General features: G+C 37.7%; 1 protein-coding gene across 1 annotated transcript; it reads right to left on the reverse strand.

Annotated features, from left to right (window-relative positions):
- Positions 1–910: 910 nt before the first annotated feature.
- On the reverse strand, positions 911–22,801 carry asz1 (ankyrin repeat, SAM and basic leucine zipper domain containing 1; the record flags this gene model as incomplete). The annotated part of the gene is made up of 13 exons (XM_079825413.1): positions 911–1,262; positions 1,821–1,934; positions 3,577–3,682; positions 6,400–6,512; positions 6,889–6,945; positions 7,172–7,244; positions 7,776–7,897; positions 9,009–9,143; positions 9,361–9,472; positions 18,735–18,849; positions 22,234–22,356; positions 22,443–22,545; positions 22,694–22,801. The coding sequence occupies 13 exons, from the start codon at positions 22,799–22,801 to the stop codon at positions 1,101–1,103; spliced, it is 1,443 nt and encodes a 480-aa protein (XP_079681539.1). The 3' UTR covers positions 911–1,100.
- Between the last annotated feature and the right edge of the window lie 583 nt (positions 22,802–23,384).

Genomic DNA, 23,384 nt, shown 5'->3' on the forward strand with positions numbered 1-23,384 from the left:
ATCTTTCCATAATTGTCTGGACGCAATCGGTCAAGTTGTCCAATTGTGTCCCTAGCTAAAGTTATATTACTCTAAAAACAGAATGTCGAATTTGTCAGATTATTATAGTTTTATATTGGAAAATCTGTGGCTACCTTCTGAAACAAACCATTTTTTCCCCGCTACCATCGGCCTATACATTTAGCACACTCTGATGAACTTGTAATCATTTAAAAGTGTTTTCATAAGACGCAAGCATGCTTATACATCATGAATACTTTTACAAACTCAACAGCAGAGAACCTCCAGAACAGTGATGGAAAATAGTCAAAAAATAAGCTCTCTACAAACTTTACTTGCTAGATAAAATCAATCTTTTAGCTTGTGGAATCTGTTTAACATCCCCTTTCCCACAAGCAATTCCAACATTATTGTGAAAAAGGTTTAAACTCGTACCCAACACATACTTGACACCATACAGCTTCTGCTCACACACAACACAATGCATGCAACCAAAAGAAATTGCCTAATAAAAGAGCTGCCATTATTTGCTGCTTATAGACATGTCTTGTGTAACACCTGGAATAGGGCTTTCAGGAAACTGTATGCACATGCCATTTAACATTTCACTGTCAAACAATGAATATGTAACGAGCAATTGTTCAATATAACTGAACAAGATTGAGCCAAGCAATCAGCTTTCATCATATGTAAGGGGGTCCCTGCACCCCGGCTGGACTCACCAAGCACCCGGAAATGACATTTCAGCACCACAGACAGCGACTGGCAATGACTTTTCTTTTTGGGCCACCCAGCGAAATCAAAACCAGATTCCCAAAACACGCTAGCCTCCAGCTCTGACCGACAGATGCTGCTGAAATAGAAGTTGACAATATGATACAAAGCAATGAGAACGATAACACTGTGGTTTGGGAAATTTTTTTAATATGCTGAAGCACACTGTAGTTTAAGTAATGTTCTTTTGGTTTTACAGACGGATTAGAAAAGCACCAGAAAAAAGGTAATCATAACATACCCCTAACGTAAATGCAGAACAAATGATGATTAATAAAATACTGAGGTAACAACTTAAAATGCATGCATGACTGAAATCCATAACTTCAAAAACAGTTGAATTTTTTGGACTGTGACAGCACAAATAGCAACCCTGCTCCAACCACTCCAAGTCCAAGCACAGCAGCAAACCTCTTGCGGGACTTTCCTCGCCGACCAATATTGGAATTTGGTTGAAGAGACTGAAAGGTATATTGTGTGTGATCCGTCTAAGGAAAAATTAAGGGTTAAAAGAACAAATCATTCTGGAATTCGCTTCAACAAGTTATGCTAATTATTGTTTGTTAAACAAAACTAATTACCAATTGCCTCAATTTCAGCGAAAACCCTCCCAAAACCCAGTATTTCACAACACCAGTATCCATTACATGGTGTGGTGGAATGTTGTTTACAACTAAATACAAAGCACTATCTGAGAAAGCGTTGTATATAAGCTTTTTTGATAAGCTGGCACAATCAAATGCTGAATGCTTTGAGAACACCAGGAGCAACAAGCAGCTGCAAACAGGGCTCACTAAACTAATTCCACAGCGGAGATTGATGAGAGTTGTGGAAATTCCCTTGAAAGTGCTGGCGGATAACATAGTTGATGTTTAATTAAATCAACTGATTATCCTTCATCCTCATGAAAGAGACTCTGGCAACATCTGAGTGGGATGTAATGGCTGCCCCTGTTGGTCTGAGTATTTTTACTAGACAAAACTATTGTAAATAGAAGCATCAGAGAAGACGAAAGATGAGGGCAAAGGAATGTGGACATGACTGACCTTGCTGAGCAGGGTCTTGAGACAGAATATCTCCTTCTGAAGGTCTCCTGTCTGAGTAACTAGCTCAGTGCAAAGGGCTTGAGCCTCTTTCTTGGGATCACACGTGAGAACAACCTGTCAAACAAAGGCATCACAAACAAGCAGGTCACAGAAACGTTAAAATGCACTTCATTTGTTCTCTTCTATTCAAGGCTGTAATCGTGGATAATTTCAGGCACTTGCAGTGTGACGGGCAGTCACTCTCATAAGCGCCGTGCACATTTAAATTGTGGCCCAGAGTTTTTTACCAAGTGAATTGATTTTGAATATAACTTTTTTTTTACTTATAAATAAGGTTGCATGATTATTGTTAAAAGGTAAAAATGTTTGTCTAAAGCACTGTGACAATTCACAGATTTAAAAGTATACATTTGGGCATTAAATTAAAGTACCCCTGTAGTCCATTTTATGCCTTAAAACATATCTTTGATCACCAAAAAAGACATTAATAAAAATGTACAAAAAAATTATATATATATACATAAATATACTTATGATTTTTTTAAAATTCATGCCTTTAAATAGCTTACTTTAGTTTACGTGGATTCATGAATATGCAAATGAGCCCACCTCCACTCACTCACACAAGCTTGTCTACAAGTTGATGTATCAGAATGGTAAGGCATTGTTTCGCTCTCTACAATGCCATACACATAACAGTAATTAATATGCATAGCCTTTGGCTTGACTACATTAGCAACACATTATTAGCTGTTTGATAATGTAACACAAACCATGTTCCCACTCATCATCTCTGAATCAGACAGCTGCCTTCTAAAAAAACAGCATCCTTAAAATCACTTTGAACAACTTAGGAGAAAGGCATATAGTTCATAATAATGTTGTAATTTACAGTACATCATATACATAATTCACCTGCTATATTGCTAAATGTTGCCAACCCGATTTTTCATATCAACAGAAAAATATTCTGGGATAACTCGGAGAATAGTTAATGATTTGTTAAAGCCCGCCCACACGTTGACGTAATTGGCTACAAGGAAGTTTATGACGTAAGAAACACTGGCGATTTCAAACCTCGTTTTTTGAGACTGTCTATTTTTCATTGCAGTTTTAAGGAGAAAATACTTAAATGGTGTGACTTATGAATTTGCACATGATTTGTCTTAAAGCTTATCTTTTGTGGACTAAGTGCTATTTTTACTGTTTTGTGTACAATCATGTACCATTAATTGAATTATTTTTATTTCAGCTCCAGCCCTAAACAGCACATAAAAACAAAAATAACTGGTTGGTGGCTTTACGTGTCAGTCAGACACTCTCTTCCTTTCTAGAAAAAGCAATTTTAACACTTTAATTTCGATGGTCCAATTTAGACCTTCATTAATCAATAAGTAACTTTGCAACTGCATGTCAATTAAACTCTGAGTATTAGTAGAATGTCTGTTTAATATCTGCTAACACCTTATTTTGATACTCCCCAACAGACATTCTACTGACAACAAGTAAACGTTGGAACTACGTCAACTTATTTTACTAAACCGAACCCTAACAGTCTACTACAATCTAACGAGAGTTAGTTGACATGTAATTGCAAAGTTACTTAAAGTTAGTAGAATGTCTATGAATGTCGAAAGACATTGCGTTCCAGACGGCCACAGATCAAAAGTCTAGCTACACAAGACTAAAGAAACCGACAGGAATACTTGTAATAGATCATGTTTTACAATGGATACAGATACAGTGCACAACAAACCTCAGAGGGGCTACGTGGGAACCTGCTGATGACATCCTGTAAGGTTTCTGTCAAGTAACAGCACTGCTGTTTCAGGCTGATCAGAAAGTTAAGGAAATCTTCACTCCTGAGGACGAAAGACGACATTTCACAAATTACACCCTTTGTTTAAGAACTTATGAAGTAGTTAAATAAACATTCCACTTCCTCTATGCTTAGCCTTTTCATAATGGAGTGCTGCATGGATAACAGGTTTTCTGCAGGTTTAATGAAGGTAAATGCAAGACCTTTTTAAGACCATTTAAAAGAATTTAAGGAATAAATTGAAGGGAATATAACACGTCAATATGTTCTTTGAAAGTTTGAAAATACAATTTCCAACAGATCTCCATAACTTAACTTTTTAAACAAAAAAATAGCTTAAAGTTTGAGATAAAAAATCATGTGAAAGTGATTTTGATTAAAAGAACTAATATCTGCCAAATGGGTTCATTAAAAAAAAAAAAACGTAAAGTTTTTTTTCATACCCATTGACATATATTTGTTCTTGTTTTAAGCATTAACTCGCTTACGTTCAATTTCTCAGAAAACAAGACTTAATTTCTTCATTTTGCATCTCAAGTAAATGTATCTTGATTTAAGGATGTTTAGATATTAGTACTTGGAAACAAAAAATCCTAGATATAATTTTTTTGCATTTTTTTAATAAATAAATATTAATTTATTTTTTGTTTTATAGTTTATTCTGTTTTAATTTGTTGAATAAAATTATTAATCAAAAATCATGTCTAATTAATTGATATCATGAAACAGACAATTTATTGAAAATAAAAATAAAAAAATTCTCAAATTCCATCTTTTATTTTTATGAATGGATTCTACGCAGAAATCATGGGGCCCTAATTTAATGCCATGATATTGAATTTAAGACTTTCTGTTCCAATTTAAGACATTTTTAAATTGTGGAAGGTCAAATTAAGACCCACGAAAACCCTGAATAATGTATTTTTGTAGACCAAAAGCCGGAAAAGATTTAGCATTTTAGCACTTCCTCCGTTCCATCGTCCTGAAGTCAATGAGTTTTTGGTTAAATGCCTGAAATAAGGTCTGGTGGTTACAAGCTCAACATATTTTCATGTTTTATTCTACAATATAAAAATACATTGGTTATGCCCCTTGTGATCTTTTTCAAAGTTTTTCATTTTACTACGATTGCTAACAAGTGGCTAAATGGGACTACAGAGGTTGTCGGGAACATTAAACTTCATCAGCCAAGCAGATAAACTCATCTACTCACTAGTTAGCTTTTACAGCCTTGCACTCTTGCAAGCTATTCAAACCTTCAGGGAAAGAATTTAGATAAAAACAGACTTGTCAGAAGGTTAGTGATTGTGAAACTGAAGTCACACGACCATGGTATACCGTAGTTTGTATATAGCCTACGTTTAGTTTTTTTACCTCCATCAATTATATTGAGGATTCGTATTTCATGTTATTTTAATTTGTGAAGATTATCATGATGAACAAAACATGTAGGAATCATTAACTTTTGTTTGTCACAGAACAACTGCAAAAAAAATGCCAATGAAAAAATCCTATTGGGTTTTTAAAATCGAGGGAACCAGGGTGATGCTAACTACATACAAAATTATGTCATCGCTGCAGCCTACTATACTCCTGTACACTTACTCAAGATCATCACCTAGGTTTCATTTTTTAGGAAAAATTTAATACATTTTTTCTTCATTTCTTTTTTTTTCAATGACAAACATTAAAAGCTGAAGCAAATATTTCTTAAACGACCAATGGTATCACTTAATTTGTTGACAGCATTCTTGGCGCACTTCTGCCATCACTTACAATTTCAAACTCCTGTAATGGCTCACACATACCACACGATGTTGATAGTGTTATCTTAACAGAGCATTTCCCCAGCAGCCGTTTTCTTCTCCTAACACTCTGTCAGAGCCCGTGGTAAACACTGTCAGACGCTGTGGAGTTACTATCTCCTCCAGGACGGAGAGATGGGCTCGGAGCGTCACTTTGTTAGTTTTTCTATGACTGAATGAGTGATCGCCTCTTGTGGGACGACTAAGTGCTGGGTTAATGCCACCGTACCAACAGGCACAATGAGCAGATCCATCAAATTGAATCAAGGCATGCATGCTAACAATTAATTGCATTTTAAATAATTCAACCACACTTCAACATATAAATAAAATTTGTGAAATCTTTTTGGTCCAAAAAATATCAAAGCTACACATCATTACAGTTATCTGCCGGAAACAACTTATGAACTCTTGTGAAAGCAGCAGTGCTTATGTTTACATACATCCCATTAGGCAGGAAATCAACTGTGGAAATGAATTTCACTGTAACTCTATATCCTTTTAATGTGTGTTTACGGAGGACCTATCAGAGGAGGATTTAACCGCATAATTTACTGTGTGTCCGTCTGCCCTCTCTGTACCTCCCCGACATTGAATAGAGAAATTACAGATTGATTAGGTTCATTAAGCGTGGACTTTAAAGTCAAACATGGCCGCCATGCCGCCTACTCACCATCATCCGTCAGAGCCCGGAGCGTGCAGAAACGGCACTAGTTCATTTCTCACCTTACAAATCATTACTAGAGCTTAAACCATTAAGACAGGCTTACATGGAAGCCTTGTCAAGACACTGTTGTCCTGCTAGGAGTTTGGCAGCTCATAGCCGTTACCAGCATGGGAAACTGTTCATACGACTCCATAACTGATGATGAATGAATAAATACGGTTTGGACTTGATGTGGATACATAAACATACAATAAAGTTTAGTTTAGTTTGAGGCTTGATGAGCTTTACCCGCTGTCTATGTTATTAAGAGGCGTCAGGGTGTCCAGATCTACTTTATCAAGGTGCATCTGCTCCATGGCGCTGAGAATCTTCTTTTGATCCTCAGGATCAGTTACACCAATCTACAAAGAGAGCAGATTTATCAACGCAAACAACATTTTATGGGATGGGTGTGTGTGTACAAAATAAAAATATACATTTATTTTTGTTTGAATATAATTATAATTGATATGAGTTATATCTTGTATTTCTTGCTTATATTTATATATTGCATTATTATACTACACAGTGACTGTCAATGAATGAGCAGAACAAATAAATAAAGCTACTCATATGTGACAAAGCCTAAAATCCGGAGCAGTATTCTCTTACTGCCTTACAAGCACTTTTTCTCCATTCAGTATAGTTCTATCCATTAACTATGTAAGTGTTTGTTTTGCAATGTCAAACATGTTTTTTCTTCTTGCCATCTTTAAAAAAAATGCTTGATCTACATACCTTTTCCAAATCCCCCTTCTCCATGATCAACAAATCACTCCAAGTGACATCATGATCCTGCCAGTGTAAAAATTAAACAGGTGTAGGAAACATAGGAGAACTGAAACTTAAAATGAACATTTGTTAGAGACAATTTTGATTACCTCTATTTTCTTTTACAATGCAAGTCTATAGGGCGTCCGTAGTATAGCATTATAATAATAAACTTCAGATGTAAAGGCATTAATGTAAACTTTTGTTTAAGCGCAACAACAACAAAAATAAAAAAAATCAACTGGCTCACCACCATGATGTCTGAGAGATGATCCAGATTCAGACCATGCAGCAGCAGTTCAATATCACTCAGCTTAGAAGAACTGTAAGATTAAGCCCAAAGAATCAACCCTCAATATCAATATTGAATACCCAACTGTTTTTATATTGATTAGTAAAGCTATTAAATATGACTCATGTTCTTCTGCTACTGATCTTTATATTTATATATGCTCACCAAGGTTGCATTTATCTGACCAAAAATGGACACTGCAAAATATTACATTTTAAAATACCTGTTTTCTATTTTAATAAACGTTCTTCCTGTGATGGCAATTTTTAGCATCATTACTCCAGTAGCACATGTTCCTTCAGAAATCATTGTAATATGCTGATCTGATGCTAAATAAACATTTCTTATTAACAATGTTGTACAGTTTTTTTTGTTTCAGGATTCTTTGATGGACAGAAAGTTCAAATGAGCAGCATTTATTAGAAAATGTCTTTCTTTAAAAGATAAAAAGAAAAGGAAAAATCTTATTGAGCCTGTATATACACAGCATCAAAGCATTTCTTTTCATTTTCAGTCACCACTAGAGGGTGTTACAAACCAAGTCACAGACACAGAGGCTCACCTCGCTTTGTAGGCAGCGGGAGAATCAGGGTTTCGTTTGAGAAATTTAAACAGTGCCTCAGCTTTGGACTGTGTATTGGCATTTGCAGTAGAGAGCTCTGGAGAATCAAGGATCCTGGAGATCTGAAGGAGCACAATTGTAATATTCCTCATTCTCAAGAGCAAGAGCCATGAGTTTTTATTTGTAATATTACCTTTCATACAGTGTGTAATATCATTTGTGAATGTAAAAGGTCTGCAAAGTTTTAAAGATCAAAATGCACAACAAATAAAGTTAATGTCTCCTAAAAGAACGAATCGATTTTAAATGGCCGAAATAAATTCAGCAATTCCAATCTCACTTCCTGTTACATACCTACGTAACACATTTGCTTAATGGCAGTTGACATGTCGAGAAGACGCTATTTTTAGAGTTGCGAATCCTTTGCATGCATTTTAAAAGGACTCACATTGGAACTAATACGGAAAAAACTATGCCATTGTTCGCATCACTGTGTATCAAGAGCTCAAGAAGCCTCTAGAGCTGAAATTCAGATACAGTAATTGCCGTTTAATTTCCGACACGTGCTGCAAGTGGTAGACCAAATCACAACATACTGGGCCATCTGACCAATAAGAGCAGAGTAGGCTCGCGGAAAGGATGGGTTTAGAAAGAGCATCCGAAATCACATACTTTCCTACTAAATAGTAATCGAAAAACAGTATGAGAGGCAAAAGTAGCATTCAGTATTAATAAAAGAGTAGGCAAAAAGTACCCGGAAGACCTACTTTCAGCGAGATTCTGAAGTGCGTATCCAATTGACACTTTACTTTCCCATGAGGCCACGGGAGAGGATTTGTGAATGACAGTGAAGTGACGCAACTGACATTGATAGGTCACATGATAATGACAACATGGCGGATTACAGATTACATTCATAGTATATAGAATCTACTTTTTTAGCAGCTGTGAAGGAATTACTAATTCAAAATACATACTGCATCTACTCAACAAAAAAAAAAATGCAATTTCGGATGCAGCCTCTTTTTTCGAACAAACAGTTTTCAGACTCGAGGTGATGTGCAACGTATATTATGAGAAAATTAAAGTGTTGGGTGAATGTAAACCTACTGTAAGAGAACTCCAAAAGAAAATGAGGAAATAGCATAATAGGGGCACTTTAACTGTAATGTCAGAAATCATAGACCTGTCATTTTTAGACTAGAGATCACAGCAGTGCAAAAGGTGACCTACCTCAGGATAATTGAACACTTTGGCCATCTCAGCTGCCGCTTTCCCTGTTTTGGTTTTGATGGACTTATCCGCTCCTAGTTGAAGCAGTTTCAACACGGCACCTTCGTGTCCATACTGCACAGCTATTATGAGGGCCTGCTCCATCAGAACAATATTACAGTGGATTCCAGAAGAGAACTAAATATTAGATGCTAAGTTATAATAATATTCTCTTAAGAACATCTGGTAAAAAAGACTGCTAAATTGGGTTATAAATACAGTGCAGGATGAAATGACTAATATAGAGAGTTAAATGTACTCTACATCTACGAACATGACTTACAATTATCACAGCCATTATCGATTATCTTACCGTATGTCCATTATCATTCTGAAAGTTCAGCTCTGCTCCATGTGACACCAGCAAATTAATCAGCTGACAATAGCCGTCTCTGGCAGCCAGCATCAGGCACGTCATACTGCTCCTGAGCAAGGGCAAAAACAAGACACAACAGAACTGCCAGATGTTCCTGTGTTCATGCTGCTTTGTGCAAATCACACATACGGGACATGTTCTCTGCCACATTTAGATTTAACACGAGTCATTTACTGCAATAAACTGAGATGGAATTGTTAGAAGCAAAGTGTAATAGTGATGAACAAGGCCTAGTGACTAACTACTGGTGCTTTTTTGCTATAGTCACCATCCTAAAGTACACTGCAGAGTGTTCTGCCAGTTTCATGAAAGCAATATCTGAAATAATAATAATCTGAAATTTAAGCTGGTCACTTCTCACAGTAAACATATTTGTAAACGGATGCATTGTGCCCATTCTGATTATTTAACCAAGTGGATTACAACTGCAACTTCCTCATTTTAATACATTTTTCACAATTAATTGTATTCAGTGTTATTTTAACATCATTTACAAAACGATATTTTGACATTTCTATTTTTTTTTTGTTTTAGTATTTTTGTGTGTGCTTGACATTTTTATTTTTTAATGTCCGTTTTTTATTGATTTTAATTTCAATTTTAGTTTGTTAAATCAAGTTGAACTAAATTTACTTTTAATTTCAGTGTGTGTGTGCATTTTAATTCAAGTAACAATGTTTTTATGGTGTCAGTTAATGTAATAACCATGACTGTAGATTTGTGGACAACCACTGAAGCCCCCTCATAAAAACAGGTGCACGCCCCTGTTTGTAAATCACCCCTTAAACGAAACCTCTATTTAGAATAATCAAATCACCATAAAGAGTACTACTATGCTAAAGCAAACAAAGACAAAAACATTTTACACCTAGCATAGGACAATTCATTACCTGCAAAAAGCACAAAAGAGGAACTTTCTAGTCGTCTGTGCTTAGAGCTTGCGTCACTGTTGTAAATATACAGTTTTATCTAAAGATCACAGTGTCAAACATCACACCTTAAGTCTATGGGAAAATCCTGAGGCTATTAATCAACATGGGTGGCATTTCCCAGGAAGGTGATGGTGGCGAACTGAACTCTACAGCGTGGGGCACAGGTGAGCAAGGGCGCCATCATTCTTCATCTTGACATTATCTCCTCGCTATCTACGCATTTCCCCTTCAGTGACTGTATTTGTGACAAATGTGTACAGTCTTAAAAGCACTTTCCCAGGCTGTCCTTCTACCAAAACCAAGGGAGCAAGAAGAAAACGAATTGAATCAATAAAACAAGATGTCAATTGCAGTAAACAGGGTTTATCCTAAGTGTAAGATCATAATTTTCAAGTATTTACATAAATAGGAGTAGCAAGAAGCAGTTACAAAATGCTTCTTGCATACTAAACTGATGTTTGAAATTAGAGTAGCATATGCTCATCAGCATGAATGCTTAAAAGCCTCACTGGGCACATCATCAGAAACTACATGAATGAAAGTAAGAGGCACTTGCAAAAGTCTTGCATAATCAGCCAGCAAAATATACTTTCTGTAAGGTTACTGGGCCTTCTTTTCACAAATAAATAAAAGCAAATAATGACAGTTTTCATTTTCGAGTGAACTATCCTATCAGCAAGTTTATAGCAAGGTACTGAAATGATGACACGGTTTAAGCTTTGTCCACACCAATACTTTTTCCATTTGAAAATATTTTTTTCTCTCCATTTTGGCCTTCTGTCCACACTGAGATGGTGTTTTTGTCAATTAAGACAAAGCTTTTTGGAAACACTCTCCCAAGTGGTTAAATTTGAAAACAGTTTTCGCATTGTAGTGTGGACTGTGAAAACAGTTTTAAAATTAAACATGTTAGTCTAGTGACATTTTACACATAATATCTACAAATACCATGCACAACAATGCCGGTATAACAATTTTATAGTGTTGCTAAAGATAAATGTTTCTTAGTAGAACCTTCACATTACATTCATGCAACGATGACAGAAAATTGACTCGCAGTTGCGGTCTTGTGGCAAAACATGACAATTGCTTTTTAGACCATACGGTTTGGAGTGTGACGCAACAGTGAGGGGTGGGATATTTTTCTAATAAAACGATAGAGCCAGGAGAATAGCGTGAGAACTTTGTCTGCCCTCTCTGTATCATCGTTTATTAGCTTTTATTACATCTTTAGCATGCGCAGTAAGGTGATTTTAGCATTTTCAGATGTGGATGAGCAACTTTTGGTAAACACTAGTGTGGATGGGGAGCGTTTTGAAAAAATATCCAGATTAATGTAGACGTAGCCTTAAATGGCATAGACCAAGGGTTCTCGGATGTTGGTTAATGGTCACATGACATGCAAGTAAACAGATAAAATATTTATTCTTTAGTAAGTGTCTTTAGTATAGTAAGTGTTTTATTTTTATGTTGAAGCAAGTGTTTATATTTTTAAAGGATTTATATCCAGGGCTGCACAACTTGGACCAAAAAAAAAAAGATATGCTATTGTTATGTCATATATTGTGATTATTATTATTATTAGACCTCTAAAAAAAAAAAAAAACAGATAAAACTATTACTGTTGTACTGTAAAATAAATTCATCATCATTTTATTTTACACAACAAGTTACAGTACTAATTTTTCACATTTCAAATCCTCAATCTTTTATTTTGGCAGAACACTAGTGAAATGCTTCCGTCCACATATATCAAATTATGCGACTGTGTACATAAAGTGAACCTAGCACACATTGCGTACCTAAATGCACATTAATTTCACAGTTCTTGCAGAGATGGGGTTTATGAGAAGCAGCATTTACTGAATCGAACCGGTGAAAATATGCCTTTGAGCGCTATTGCGATTTCAGTTTTATTCTGATCAAATGTGTAGCCCCATCTATTTATTTAAATGATGCTTTAGCAACATACAAACCTCCTGCAGTTCACTTACAAACCTGGTTTGAGAAATACACATTTGCAGGTGTTTATAGCATATATTTTTGAGAGCTGTTTGGGCCAGTTAGATTATATCAACTAAATAAGTGGTTACACCATATGGTAGACTTGATTTATATTATGTAATCAGAGACAATGTGTGCAAATTAAAACCACTCACCTCAATACCATAATTACAACGTTACATGTGGTGATGCATTTAAACATCTTTTACATGCCTGTGATTTCACAAGTGAAAGAGAATGGTAGCCAAATGCAAAATTTTTGTCTCAGCAATTTTCAAATAATGAATCTCAACTAATCTGAAACAGACCCCCTTCCCAAACAATGTCTGGCTTAGTCTAAGCATGCTGTATTTGTTAACAAAAAGATTTAGGGAAATGCAGCTGCTGCACATTGTAGGTTATGTGTGGAGCACTGAGAGGGCAGAGGAAGAGGATGAATCTTTGCCAGGCCCAACGTCTGCCTGTACCTTGTTACCGAACTTTAAATATTTTGTCTGGATGGGACACAATCACTTTCTCACCAGTAAAGTGAGCAACATGCTTGTTGACACTCTAGATCATGTGAGCGGTTTGGGTGGCAGATGATAAGCAGCTGGAGGCTGCCCTGAAAAATGCCTGAGTCAATACACTATTGAGTACACCACCTCCCAAACAGAGTTGTTAGGAAGACTTGTTTAAAACACTGTCTGGCCAGTGTTAATGTTTTGTAGCTGGTGGGAGCATTTTTTCACATTCTCTCAATCAAAAGGGCTAGACAGTGCTTGTGACTATATGTTGTTAGATTTGGATGCATGTGGATGAGATGAGGGATCATAGGGTCTTTTAAGTCTTTTTAAATTGAATAACTAAATTAGTGGTTCAAACTTTTTGACTCTAAGGCCCCCCCCCATTGACCACAACATTTTCCAGTCAATTGATTTACTGAAGGATTTTTAAAAAGTATTTTACTCACAATTTATACCTAAAAAAAAAAAAGAAAAAAAAAAAGAGACTTATACAGGTGCTGGTCATATATTTAGAATATCATCAAAAAGTTTATTTATTTCACTAATTCCATTCAAAAAGTGAAACTGGTATTCATTCATTACACACAGACTGATATATTTCAAATGTTTATTTCTTTAAATTTTCATGATTATAACTGACAACTAAGGAAAATCCCAAATTCAGTATCTCAAAATGTGAATATTGTGAAAAGGTTCAATATTGAAGACACCTGGTGCCACACTCTAATCAGCTAATTAACTCAAAACACCTGCAAAGGCCTTTAAATTGTCTCCCAGTCTAGTTCTATAGGCTACACAATCATGGGGAAGACTGTTGACTTGACAGTTGTCCAAAAGACGAACCATTGACACCTTTCACAAGGAGGACAAGACACAAAAGGTCATTGCAAAAGAGGCTGGCTGTTCACAGAGCTCTGTGTCCAAGCACATTAATAGAAAGGCGAAGGGAAGGAAAAGATGTGGTAGAAAAAAAGTGTACAAGCAATAGGGATAACAACACCCTGGAGAGGATTGTGAAAGAAAACCCATTCAAAAATGTGGGGGAGATTCACAAAGAGTGGACTGCAGCTGGAGTCAGTGCTTCAAGAACTACGCACAGACGTATGCAAGACATGGGTTTCAGCTGTCGCATTCCTTGTGTCAAGCCACTCTTGAACAACAGACAGCGTCAGAAGCGTCTCGCCTGGGCTAAAGACAAAAAGGACTGGACTGCTGCTGAGTGGTCCAAAGGTATGTTCTCTGATGAAAGTAAATTTTGCATTTCCTTTGGAAATCAGGGTCACAGAGACTGGAGGAAGAGAGGAGAGGCACACAATCCACGTTGCTGGAGGTCCAGTGTAAAGTTTCCACAGTCAGTGATGGTTTGGGGTGCCATGTCATCTGCTGGTGTTGGTCCACTGTGTTTTCTGAGGTCCAAGGTCAACGCAGCTGTATATTAGGAAGTTTTCGAGCACTTCATGCTTCCTGCTGCTGACCAACTTTATGGAGATGCAGATTTCATTTTCCAACAGGACTTGGCACCAGCACACAGTGCCAAAGCAACCAGTACCTGGTTTAAAGGTCCCATGGCATGACATTTTCAGGTATTTCAACATTAATACAAGTTCCCCTAGCCCGAATATTGTCCCCAAGTGGATAGAAATGTTGATCGGTGTAAAACCGAGTTCTGGCTGTCTTTCTCTGCCTTTGAGAAAATGACAGGCCAGACAAGCCAATCCTGAAGTCTCCTGGTTTGACGTCCAAGCAGGAACGGTTACCTCCCTTTACTCCACCCAGAGAATCTGGCACGCCCATGCAAACACTTCAGAGATCATGGGTTGTGAACGAGTGAATGCTGGCAGTTTCTCAGTGTTTGGATGTACAAATGAAAACAGAAGTCTTTTTTCAGTTCCTTCTGATCTGTGATCAGTGATTTCTTATGTGTAGCGAATTATTTATTATTCGTGCACACACTGCGGCTTCTCTCTCTCCCGACAGAACGGTGTTTTCGTGTTTTCTATCTTGTGAGTCAGTGTTTTTGAACGTCCTCGTCGCGTCTATCTGTTCTTAAATGTGCATACAGTCGGGAGTTTCTGCTTAACATCGGCAGAGCCACATCTATAACCTCACGCACGGCGAAGCTCGGCCTTCAACATCCCCGACCCCCAGTACTGCATCTGGCCCACAGCGGAGGCACCAAACGCGGCGTGAGATTAAGCAGACGGGGGGTAAGCGTGAGGGTATCCGGCTAGGCTAGCCAGCTTTCCCCACAATAAACTGGATTACATTGGATTACTGCTGTTGTGTCTTTGTTTGCGCTGTGTAAGTCAATGCGCGTCACTGACGCTTTTCATATGATTGGAACATATCTAGAAATAATGCTTTAATCAAACTTACTAACTCGTTCATCTCGCTGTAATGGTACATTGCATGTGTTACGAAGTTGGTAGAATAATGATGAAGACGGACTCGGCGTGACTGGGACTCGTGTTTATTCAGAACTCTCAGATACAAACACAATAAACTCGCGCTGACAGACAGCGCTCTCACAACTCAGTAGTTACAATAAATAACTTTGTTAGCAATCGCTCCGTCTCAGTGATGTCCGGTTCGCGAACGAATCATTCTTTTGAATCGGTTCTTTTTAGTGAACCGAAGCAGTTCACCAAATCGGACTGAATCGTTCTAAACGGTTCGCGTCTCGAGTCAGCGCTAATCCATAATTTACTAAAGTTACTAACTTTCTGACATGAGTGACAGCCCCTCCGACTAGAAATAAACGAATAACCTGAAGTATATTCTAGTAACTACAACAGTTCACCCTGAACTGAGACATGCTGAGAGAACTGATGAGAAGTGAACACAGGTCCATCCGTCTCTCTGGCAGCAGCTCGTGCGTCGTAGACCTCGTTAAACCACGCCCCTCCGCTCATTTCAAATGCAAAGATGTCAGCCAATCACAACAGTGGGCGTTTTTACTGAAGTCTCACAGCAGACACGCCTCTTGAAGCAGGGCATTCAGCCACAGGGCAAACAGCAGTATAGACAAAATGCCTTTTATTTCTAAATTATGACATTTTATGATGTAAAAATCATACTAACAATATAAGTACACCTCAGGAAACACTATAAAATAATAGAAAAATGCCATGCCATGGGACCTTTAAGGACCATGGTATCCCTGTTCTTAATTGGCCAGCAAACTTGCCTGACCTTAACCCCATTGAAAATCTATGGGGTATTGTGAAGAGGAAGATGCGATATGCCAGACCCAACAATCCAGAAGAGCTGAAGGCCACTATCAGAGGAACCTGGGCTCTCATAACACCTGAGCAGTGCTACAGACTGATCGACTCCATGCCACGCCGCATTGCTGCAGTAATTCAGACAAAAGGAGCCCCAACTAAGTACAGAGTGCTGTACATGCTCATACTTTTCATGTTCATACTTTTCAGTTGGCCAAGATTTCTAAAAATCCTTTCTTTGTATTGGTCATAAGTAATATACTAATTTTCTGAGATACTGAATATGGGATTTTCCTTAGTTGTCAGTTCTAATCATCAAAATTAAAAGAAATAAACATTTAAAATATATCAGTCTGTGTGTAATGAATGAATATAATATACAAGTTTCACTTTTTGAATAGAATTAGTGAAATAAATAAACTTTTTCATGATATTCTAATTATATGACCAGCAACTGTATTTTCATTACTTTTACATACTTTAAAAACTAGGCTACCTCATATATCGAATCTTCAAGACAGTGCAAATTAATTTATTCTTATTTTAATGCTTGTTTTACCTCGAGGCCCCCTAGTTAAGAACCAGTGAACTAAGGCCCCGTCCACACAGAGACGCGTTTAGCTGTATACGTTAAAATTTTGTACCGTATCAGCGTTTCGTACACACGTATCTGGCGTTTTGGGAGCATGAAACCGATCATTTTTGAAACCGGGTCCCAGAGTGGATCAATCTGAAAACGACACCCTTGCGTTTTCGTGTGTACAGCCAATCCGTATATTTTGTGAAACGGTGATGTCATCACACCACGTCCCGCACGGGAAAGACTTGAAAGGGATACAACTACGGGCACTGGGCATGCGCACATTTATATTGCATCATTGAATTACTGTATTTGCATTATTGTAAGGGTAGGTTTAGGGTGTAGGCTATAGTAAAACACAATCTGGTAAATAGCAAATTTATTTGTTATTTTATCGTGAGATTTTGCATCACTTCCTACCATTGCTGTACTCCTTCTAGCCAAGGGGGTAATCCAGCACCCGGAAAGCGTACTTTCCATAGGGGCAGCCATTGCTAACCACCATTGACTCCCATTCATTTTGGTGTCACTTTGATAGCGAATAACTTTGCATCTGAGGCGTTTAAAGACTCCATTTGTCCATTGTTTATTTCTAAAGAAACACGACAATGTATAAAAGGCTCCATTACCTTGTATCTTACACTATCGCCCTGTAGAAGCCGTTTTTTAAAAAAATAGGCTAACGATTGCGTTGTAACCACACGACTCTCGGCGCACAGTAGAGAAATTACCGTATAGACAGGAGGAGAAGCTCGCAGGCAATCTTTTACTGTCTATGAGGCAATTGGGGGGACGTGGAGGCATAAAGTCCGATAAAGTTGAGGGAGAAGCATGTGATGAAGCCCATAGAGAGCCAAAAGCAACGGGACAAAATATTTCAACAACGTGATTCAGATTTCACTTTGCACAACTACTAGAAGACTTGCCACTGTCAGACAGGTTGCTCACGTCAAATCTACGTCGTCAAGCTCAGTCTGAGGCTGCGCAGTACGCTCAGCCATCAGGAAGTGAGTGCTTCTACTCGACTTCACTTTTTCTCTGTGAAGTCTATGGGGTCGCTGTGTCCATTTCTTTTACTGTCTATGCTTCTAGCCACAACTCTTCTCCGTTTTTAGTGTATTTCTGTGGCAGAATTACAGCGCCACATCCTGGCCTGGCATGTATACTACATAGTTTTGAGTCGTTTTTAATTGCTCTTGTGTGTACGAGGATATTTCTTGAAACGAGGGGAAAAAAAGATCGGATAGGGAAAGCTCTGGCTTCGTGTGGACAGGGCCTAAATGTGCACTTTTAATTCTAGTATAATCAAGCAACAGAGAAATGAACAAAACTGATCATCACAGAGGCAATTAATGTGACCTGAGAGATCAGTCAACATGAATAGTTTTCTAAAATGCCAAAGAATAAACTACAAAAGCAATCAGAAAGCAAATGTAAAAAAAAGATTGTAAGCTTTAAGATAGATTTTTTTGTTTACCAAGACTGAAAATGGGCTTCCATGATAAACTACAAAAGGTTGACAATATTATAAATGAGATGAAAAATGTTCATTCCTTACTCACTCTCAAGTTGTTCCAAGTTTATTTCTTCTGTTACAAACAAAAGATTATATGTTTAAAGAATGTTGGTATGGTAATCAAACAGTTGACAGTAGCCATTGACAAAAATTATACTGTGGAAGTCAACGGCTACGATCAACTGTCTGTTTACCAACATTCAACATTCTCGACAGAAGAAAGAAACTCATACAGGTTTGGAACAACATGAGGGCGAGTAAATCACAATTTTCATTTTTGGGTGAACTATCCCTTGAACCATTTTAATCCATGTTAGTGGAGTTTACGGTGGGGGGGGGGTCGCTAAGAGTAAAGTGCCCTGGTTGTATTGCGGTGCCCCTGGAACACGATTTGCCCTGCAGAGGTCTGTGCACGCCACTGCTGCATGTCAATTAGCAAAAAGAAACGAATAACATTTGACTAGTAAAATTCCACAGTAGTATTCATCAATCTGAACCCCAGCTGCATACTATGCAGGAGCAGTCACACCTGCAAAATACCTTTCCTACCTGTTGCAGACATTCGGGTCAGCGTTGCGACTGAGCAGCAGAGCCACACACCTGCAGATCATCTCTTCTGAGGCAGACGTTGCTGTGCAAGCAGCCATCAGAACTGTATAGTGGTCTATGTATGGAAGTTAGGGAAAAACAGACATACCATTTCACAATCAAATCATAATTCTCAAAAATAGTCTCCAATGGATAAACATGCTTTTACATACATTATGCAAGTCTCACATTGCCTAATGTTGTTGGACAAGACACTTAGTGCTTCGGTCACGTATCTGACCGGGAGCAGTTCTAATGTGTTGATGCACAAAGGAGACCCATCTATATTAGGGGTTTGTGTGTTGTGATGATAGCTGCGTTTAGACTGCAGGAGCAGGTCTGCTTGGGAGTAGGATGCAGACACAGTTTAGTTGCGTCTGCGGTGGAGCACGAAAATAAATAAAGCTCCAGTGTTGGGCCAACGCAATGACGCCAGCACCACGCTCTGTATACCGCCATTATCAATCACTTCTACATTCTTCCCCTTCTGTGCGGAACACAGACCAGGAAGTGGCAGCTGCATTCACATTTAATTATTTCCTGTCGAAGCCTGCAGCTTCAGTTTCTCGAGACCCCCTCTGGAACTCCCCCTCCATCTCTTCCCAGTGGACACAGTGGAAGTGTCTATATCGCTTCAGTCGCTCATGTGCCGACATTTCACCGTGACCAACAGATGCATTTAATTTTGAAAAAAAAATTAGGAGAGACAGTGTGTAAACGAAAAACACACCAGCAGATTAATTACACGTTACAATAGTCCGGCATTTGCGTCACAAACATTAAGTAATGGCAGATGAAGGACACTAAGGCAAAATCTAATTGGTTTCCATCCTCCCTAGCACGTGGGCTGAAATCAAAAGAATGTAACCTACTTCAATGTTAAGCATATTAATGAAAACCAAACTATTCACCCCTGAAGGATTAAGTCTAGCCATGCTCTTTTGATTTGATAGCGTTGGGTTCCTTCCCTGTGGCTGATGCAAAACCCCATCCTCTCCAATAAAAACCCACAAGAGTCAAAGGAAGGCCATGTGGTGCAATGGTAGATTGACAGCACCTGCTCACCTTGTCAAACTAAAGGTTCACCAAGTATAGTGCACCTGATAAGTTACTGGTGCCATTGCAGAAATTTGCAGATAGCTATAATTTATTCTTTGATCAAAACTGTCCTATACCAGAAAAAGGGCCTTTCCCAATAGATGCGCTTGTGGTTTTTGACACTTTAAAGCGTGTGCATGTGACAGGAAATGCACAAGACTTTTCTGAAAAATGCTTATGGCTTAGTGCTAAATAGTTCACCTGTCATTAATTACTCACCCTCATATCGTTCCAAACCGTTAAGACTTTCGTTCATGTTCAAAACACAAATGAAGATCGTTTTGATGAAATCGAAATGCGTAACTGACACTTTGAAGCTTCAGAAAATTCATAAAGAGATCGTAAAACTATTCCATATGAATCGAGTGGTTAAAGGCAAGCTCACACTACACAACTTTTGGCTGGATTTTGCTGTCGCAGACTTCCAAGTACTGGTCAAATCAGTATGAGCAGCCTTCACAGACGCTGCGATATTTTCAAACCTGTTTGATATTATTGACACATGTTCTTATAGTGTGAGCGATTTAACAACAATTGTGAACTACTCTAATGATATCAGACACCTTAAAATGTACATGAATGCAAGGAGACAATTTGATTATAATTGTTTTACACTAATAAACTAACTAATATATATATATATATATATATATATATATATAAAAATATAAATGGTCTTTGCACTATACTTAACATGATATATTTTATTTATTTAACTATCAGTTTTCTGCTGAAAAGACATGGACAGCCAGCCCACGTGCATTTCTGCTCAATTTTCTTTTTTTCCATTTTTTTTCTGTACAAATGGATGTGGACAGCGAGCATGAGCTCTCTAAAGTCTCGCATGAATTTATGGGAGAAAACTTTTTTTTGTTTGTTCACTAGAAAGCTCTCAGATTTCATCAAAAAGACAATTTGTGTTCCGAAGATGAACGAAAGTCTTACGGGTTTGGAACGACATAACAGAATTTTCATTGTTGGGTGAACTATTCCATTAAGTAAGCACCACAACTAAACTATGTTGTGTTAAATACTACTGAACAACAGACATTTAGAAGTTTATTTTAAAGTGCAAAATATTTACATGAGTAAAAGTTTAACTCTTTCCCCGCCAAACACAGAATTTTCTATTATTTGTGAGAAAACGCTTCCCCACCAAACAGAACTTTATGGGTTTCCGTGTTTTCACTGTTATACGGTAGGGGGCGCTATGACATCTTCTGAAAGAATACAGAATCTCCGGATCAAAACACAGGCGAAGCAGCAGCAGAAACAAGCAATATAATAAGTAATCATATATGTAAAATAATGCGATCGTCAACATTAAACAGCATATAAATCAAAACTGCCTAATGTTACTGAATAAAATGTCAACCCAGGACGAGGTACAGGACTGTGCAAGCATTAGGGGTGTCGATTAACTTGATTTACTCATCTATGTTTTGATCATCGTTCTGAATCTGATCCAGATGTGGTCTTTGACAAAAAAAGTGATTCTCATCTTTTTGCTCAAAATGTTGCTTTTTTTTATGAAACTTACCCATATTCAAGTGTTGATTAAAAAAAAGAATGCATGAAGCTGGAGTAAAACGTTTTTGCTTTTTGTTTTTAAAGCAGAGGATCTGTTCTTGATATATTGCATGTTCAGATATTCATACAACAATATTCTGGGGGCCATGAAATTGTGGAAATGATCAAAAACGCTGGCGGGGAAAGAGTTGAAAAGTAAAAAAAAATTACCTGGATTTTTACAACATTCAAACACTTGGACCAAACACTGGAAATATATCATGCAAGTAGACAAGTGCAAAGTGTGGGTTCCCCTCATCTTATGCGAGTTTACATGTTAGTAATATTTTATAAGTGTAAAAGTTTCTAATGATGATAAAATCACCAAGTGTTTGGTCATAAATTACTCACCCTCAAGTTGTTCCAAACCTGTATGAATTTATTTCTTCTGCTGAACACAAATTAAGATATTTTGAAGAATATGGGTAACCAACCAGTTGATGGGCCCATTGCTTCCATAGTATGGGTGGAAAAAAGTCAATGGGGTCCATCAATGGTTTAGTTACTGACATTCTTCAAAATATATTCTTTTGCATTCAGCAGAAGAAAGACATTCATACAGGTTTGGAACAACTTGAGGGTGAGTAAATGACAGAATTTAAAACTTTTGGGTGAACTATCCCTTTAATGACAACACTAAAGCCAAATAAACTGAAAAGTGCCCGTACAAACAAAAACATCTTAATATGACATTTAATCTTGCACTATAAATCTCTGATACACATGTATTAACGATTTCATGAGTGCCTTTTGGGAAAAATTGTCCTGAATTGTTGAGAAACTCTCGATTTACCTCTGCTGAAGTTTGCGCTTGCGCCATGATCCAGCAACAGTTCGGCGAGCTCATAGTGGGCCACATGGACAGCGCACATGAGAGGAGTCCAACCAAAACCAAGCCGCGTCTCCACGTCCAGACCTATTAAAAGACGATGAGATTGGCAAATTTTCATTAAGTTTTGTAGCGTATGTTGTCATGATAAAACTATAAATACAAGCACATACCACCGTCCAAGAGCTCGCGCACCAGGTCGACATTTCCTGCAGTAATGGCTCTTTTCAAGGTGGGAACTTTATCGTCTCCATTCAAGTGTGGTTCAGCTGAGAACTGCCAGACAGATAAAAGGGTTGTTTTAACAATGCAAATAATTTGTGTACATAACCATCTTAAACTAAGTGGCCGAATGCTTAGCCAAAATATAACATGGGACGAGAGAGTGTTGGGGGTGTTAAAGACTCTTTTCATTAAGGTTTACCTCAACGCACGGTTTTTTGTTCTTATTAGAATATCCAATATCCCACTCGTCGCTACTCCCATCACTTTCATCACCAGCAGGAAATGCATAGCCAATCTCGTTTGACATGATAATGGCGGACTATAATAAATTCCTGTTCATCCGATTGTGTTCTCGGTAATGTCCGGCGTAATGACGTACGCGGCAGCCACGCCCAGATCTGTACATTAATGAAACGACCAATAGGGAAGCGCGTTCTTCTAACGAAAATTCTTCTAAAATATCGATTTAATTTTTTACTATGTAATCTGTTGCTGCTTCTCATATATCTACATTTTACTAGAGGATATATATGGGCACATTGTTAAAGGGATAGTTCACCCCAAAATGAAAATGTTGTCATTGCACTCTCATGTCATTCCAAACCCAAGACGTTCGTTCATCTGTAGATCTTTCTGATGAAATCTGAAAACTTTCTGTCCCTTCATAGATAGCTACACATCTGACACTTGACGCTTCACAAAGTTCATAAAAAGATTGTAAAGCTAATCCATATGAATCTAGCAGTTTAGTCGAAATTTTCTGAAGAGACGCAATTGCTTTATATGATGAACAGATTCAATTTAGGCTTTTATTCACATATAAACATTCATCAACTCACACATCAGTTGTGGTAAGCGGAAGCTCAAGCATGTTCACTTGACATGCGAGA

This window comes from Gobio gobio (genome assembly GCF_949357685.1).
Source record: "Gobio gobio genome assembly, chromosome: 9".
NCBI classification, from domain to species: Eukaryota; Metazoa; Chordata; class Actinopteri; order Cypriniformes; family Gobionidae; genus Gobio; species Gobio gobio.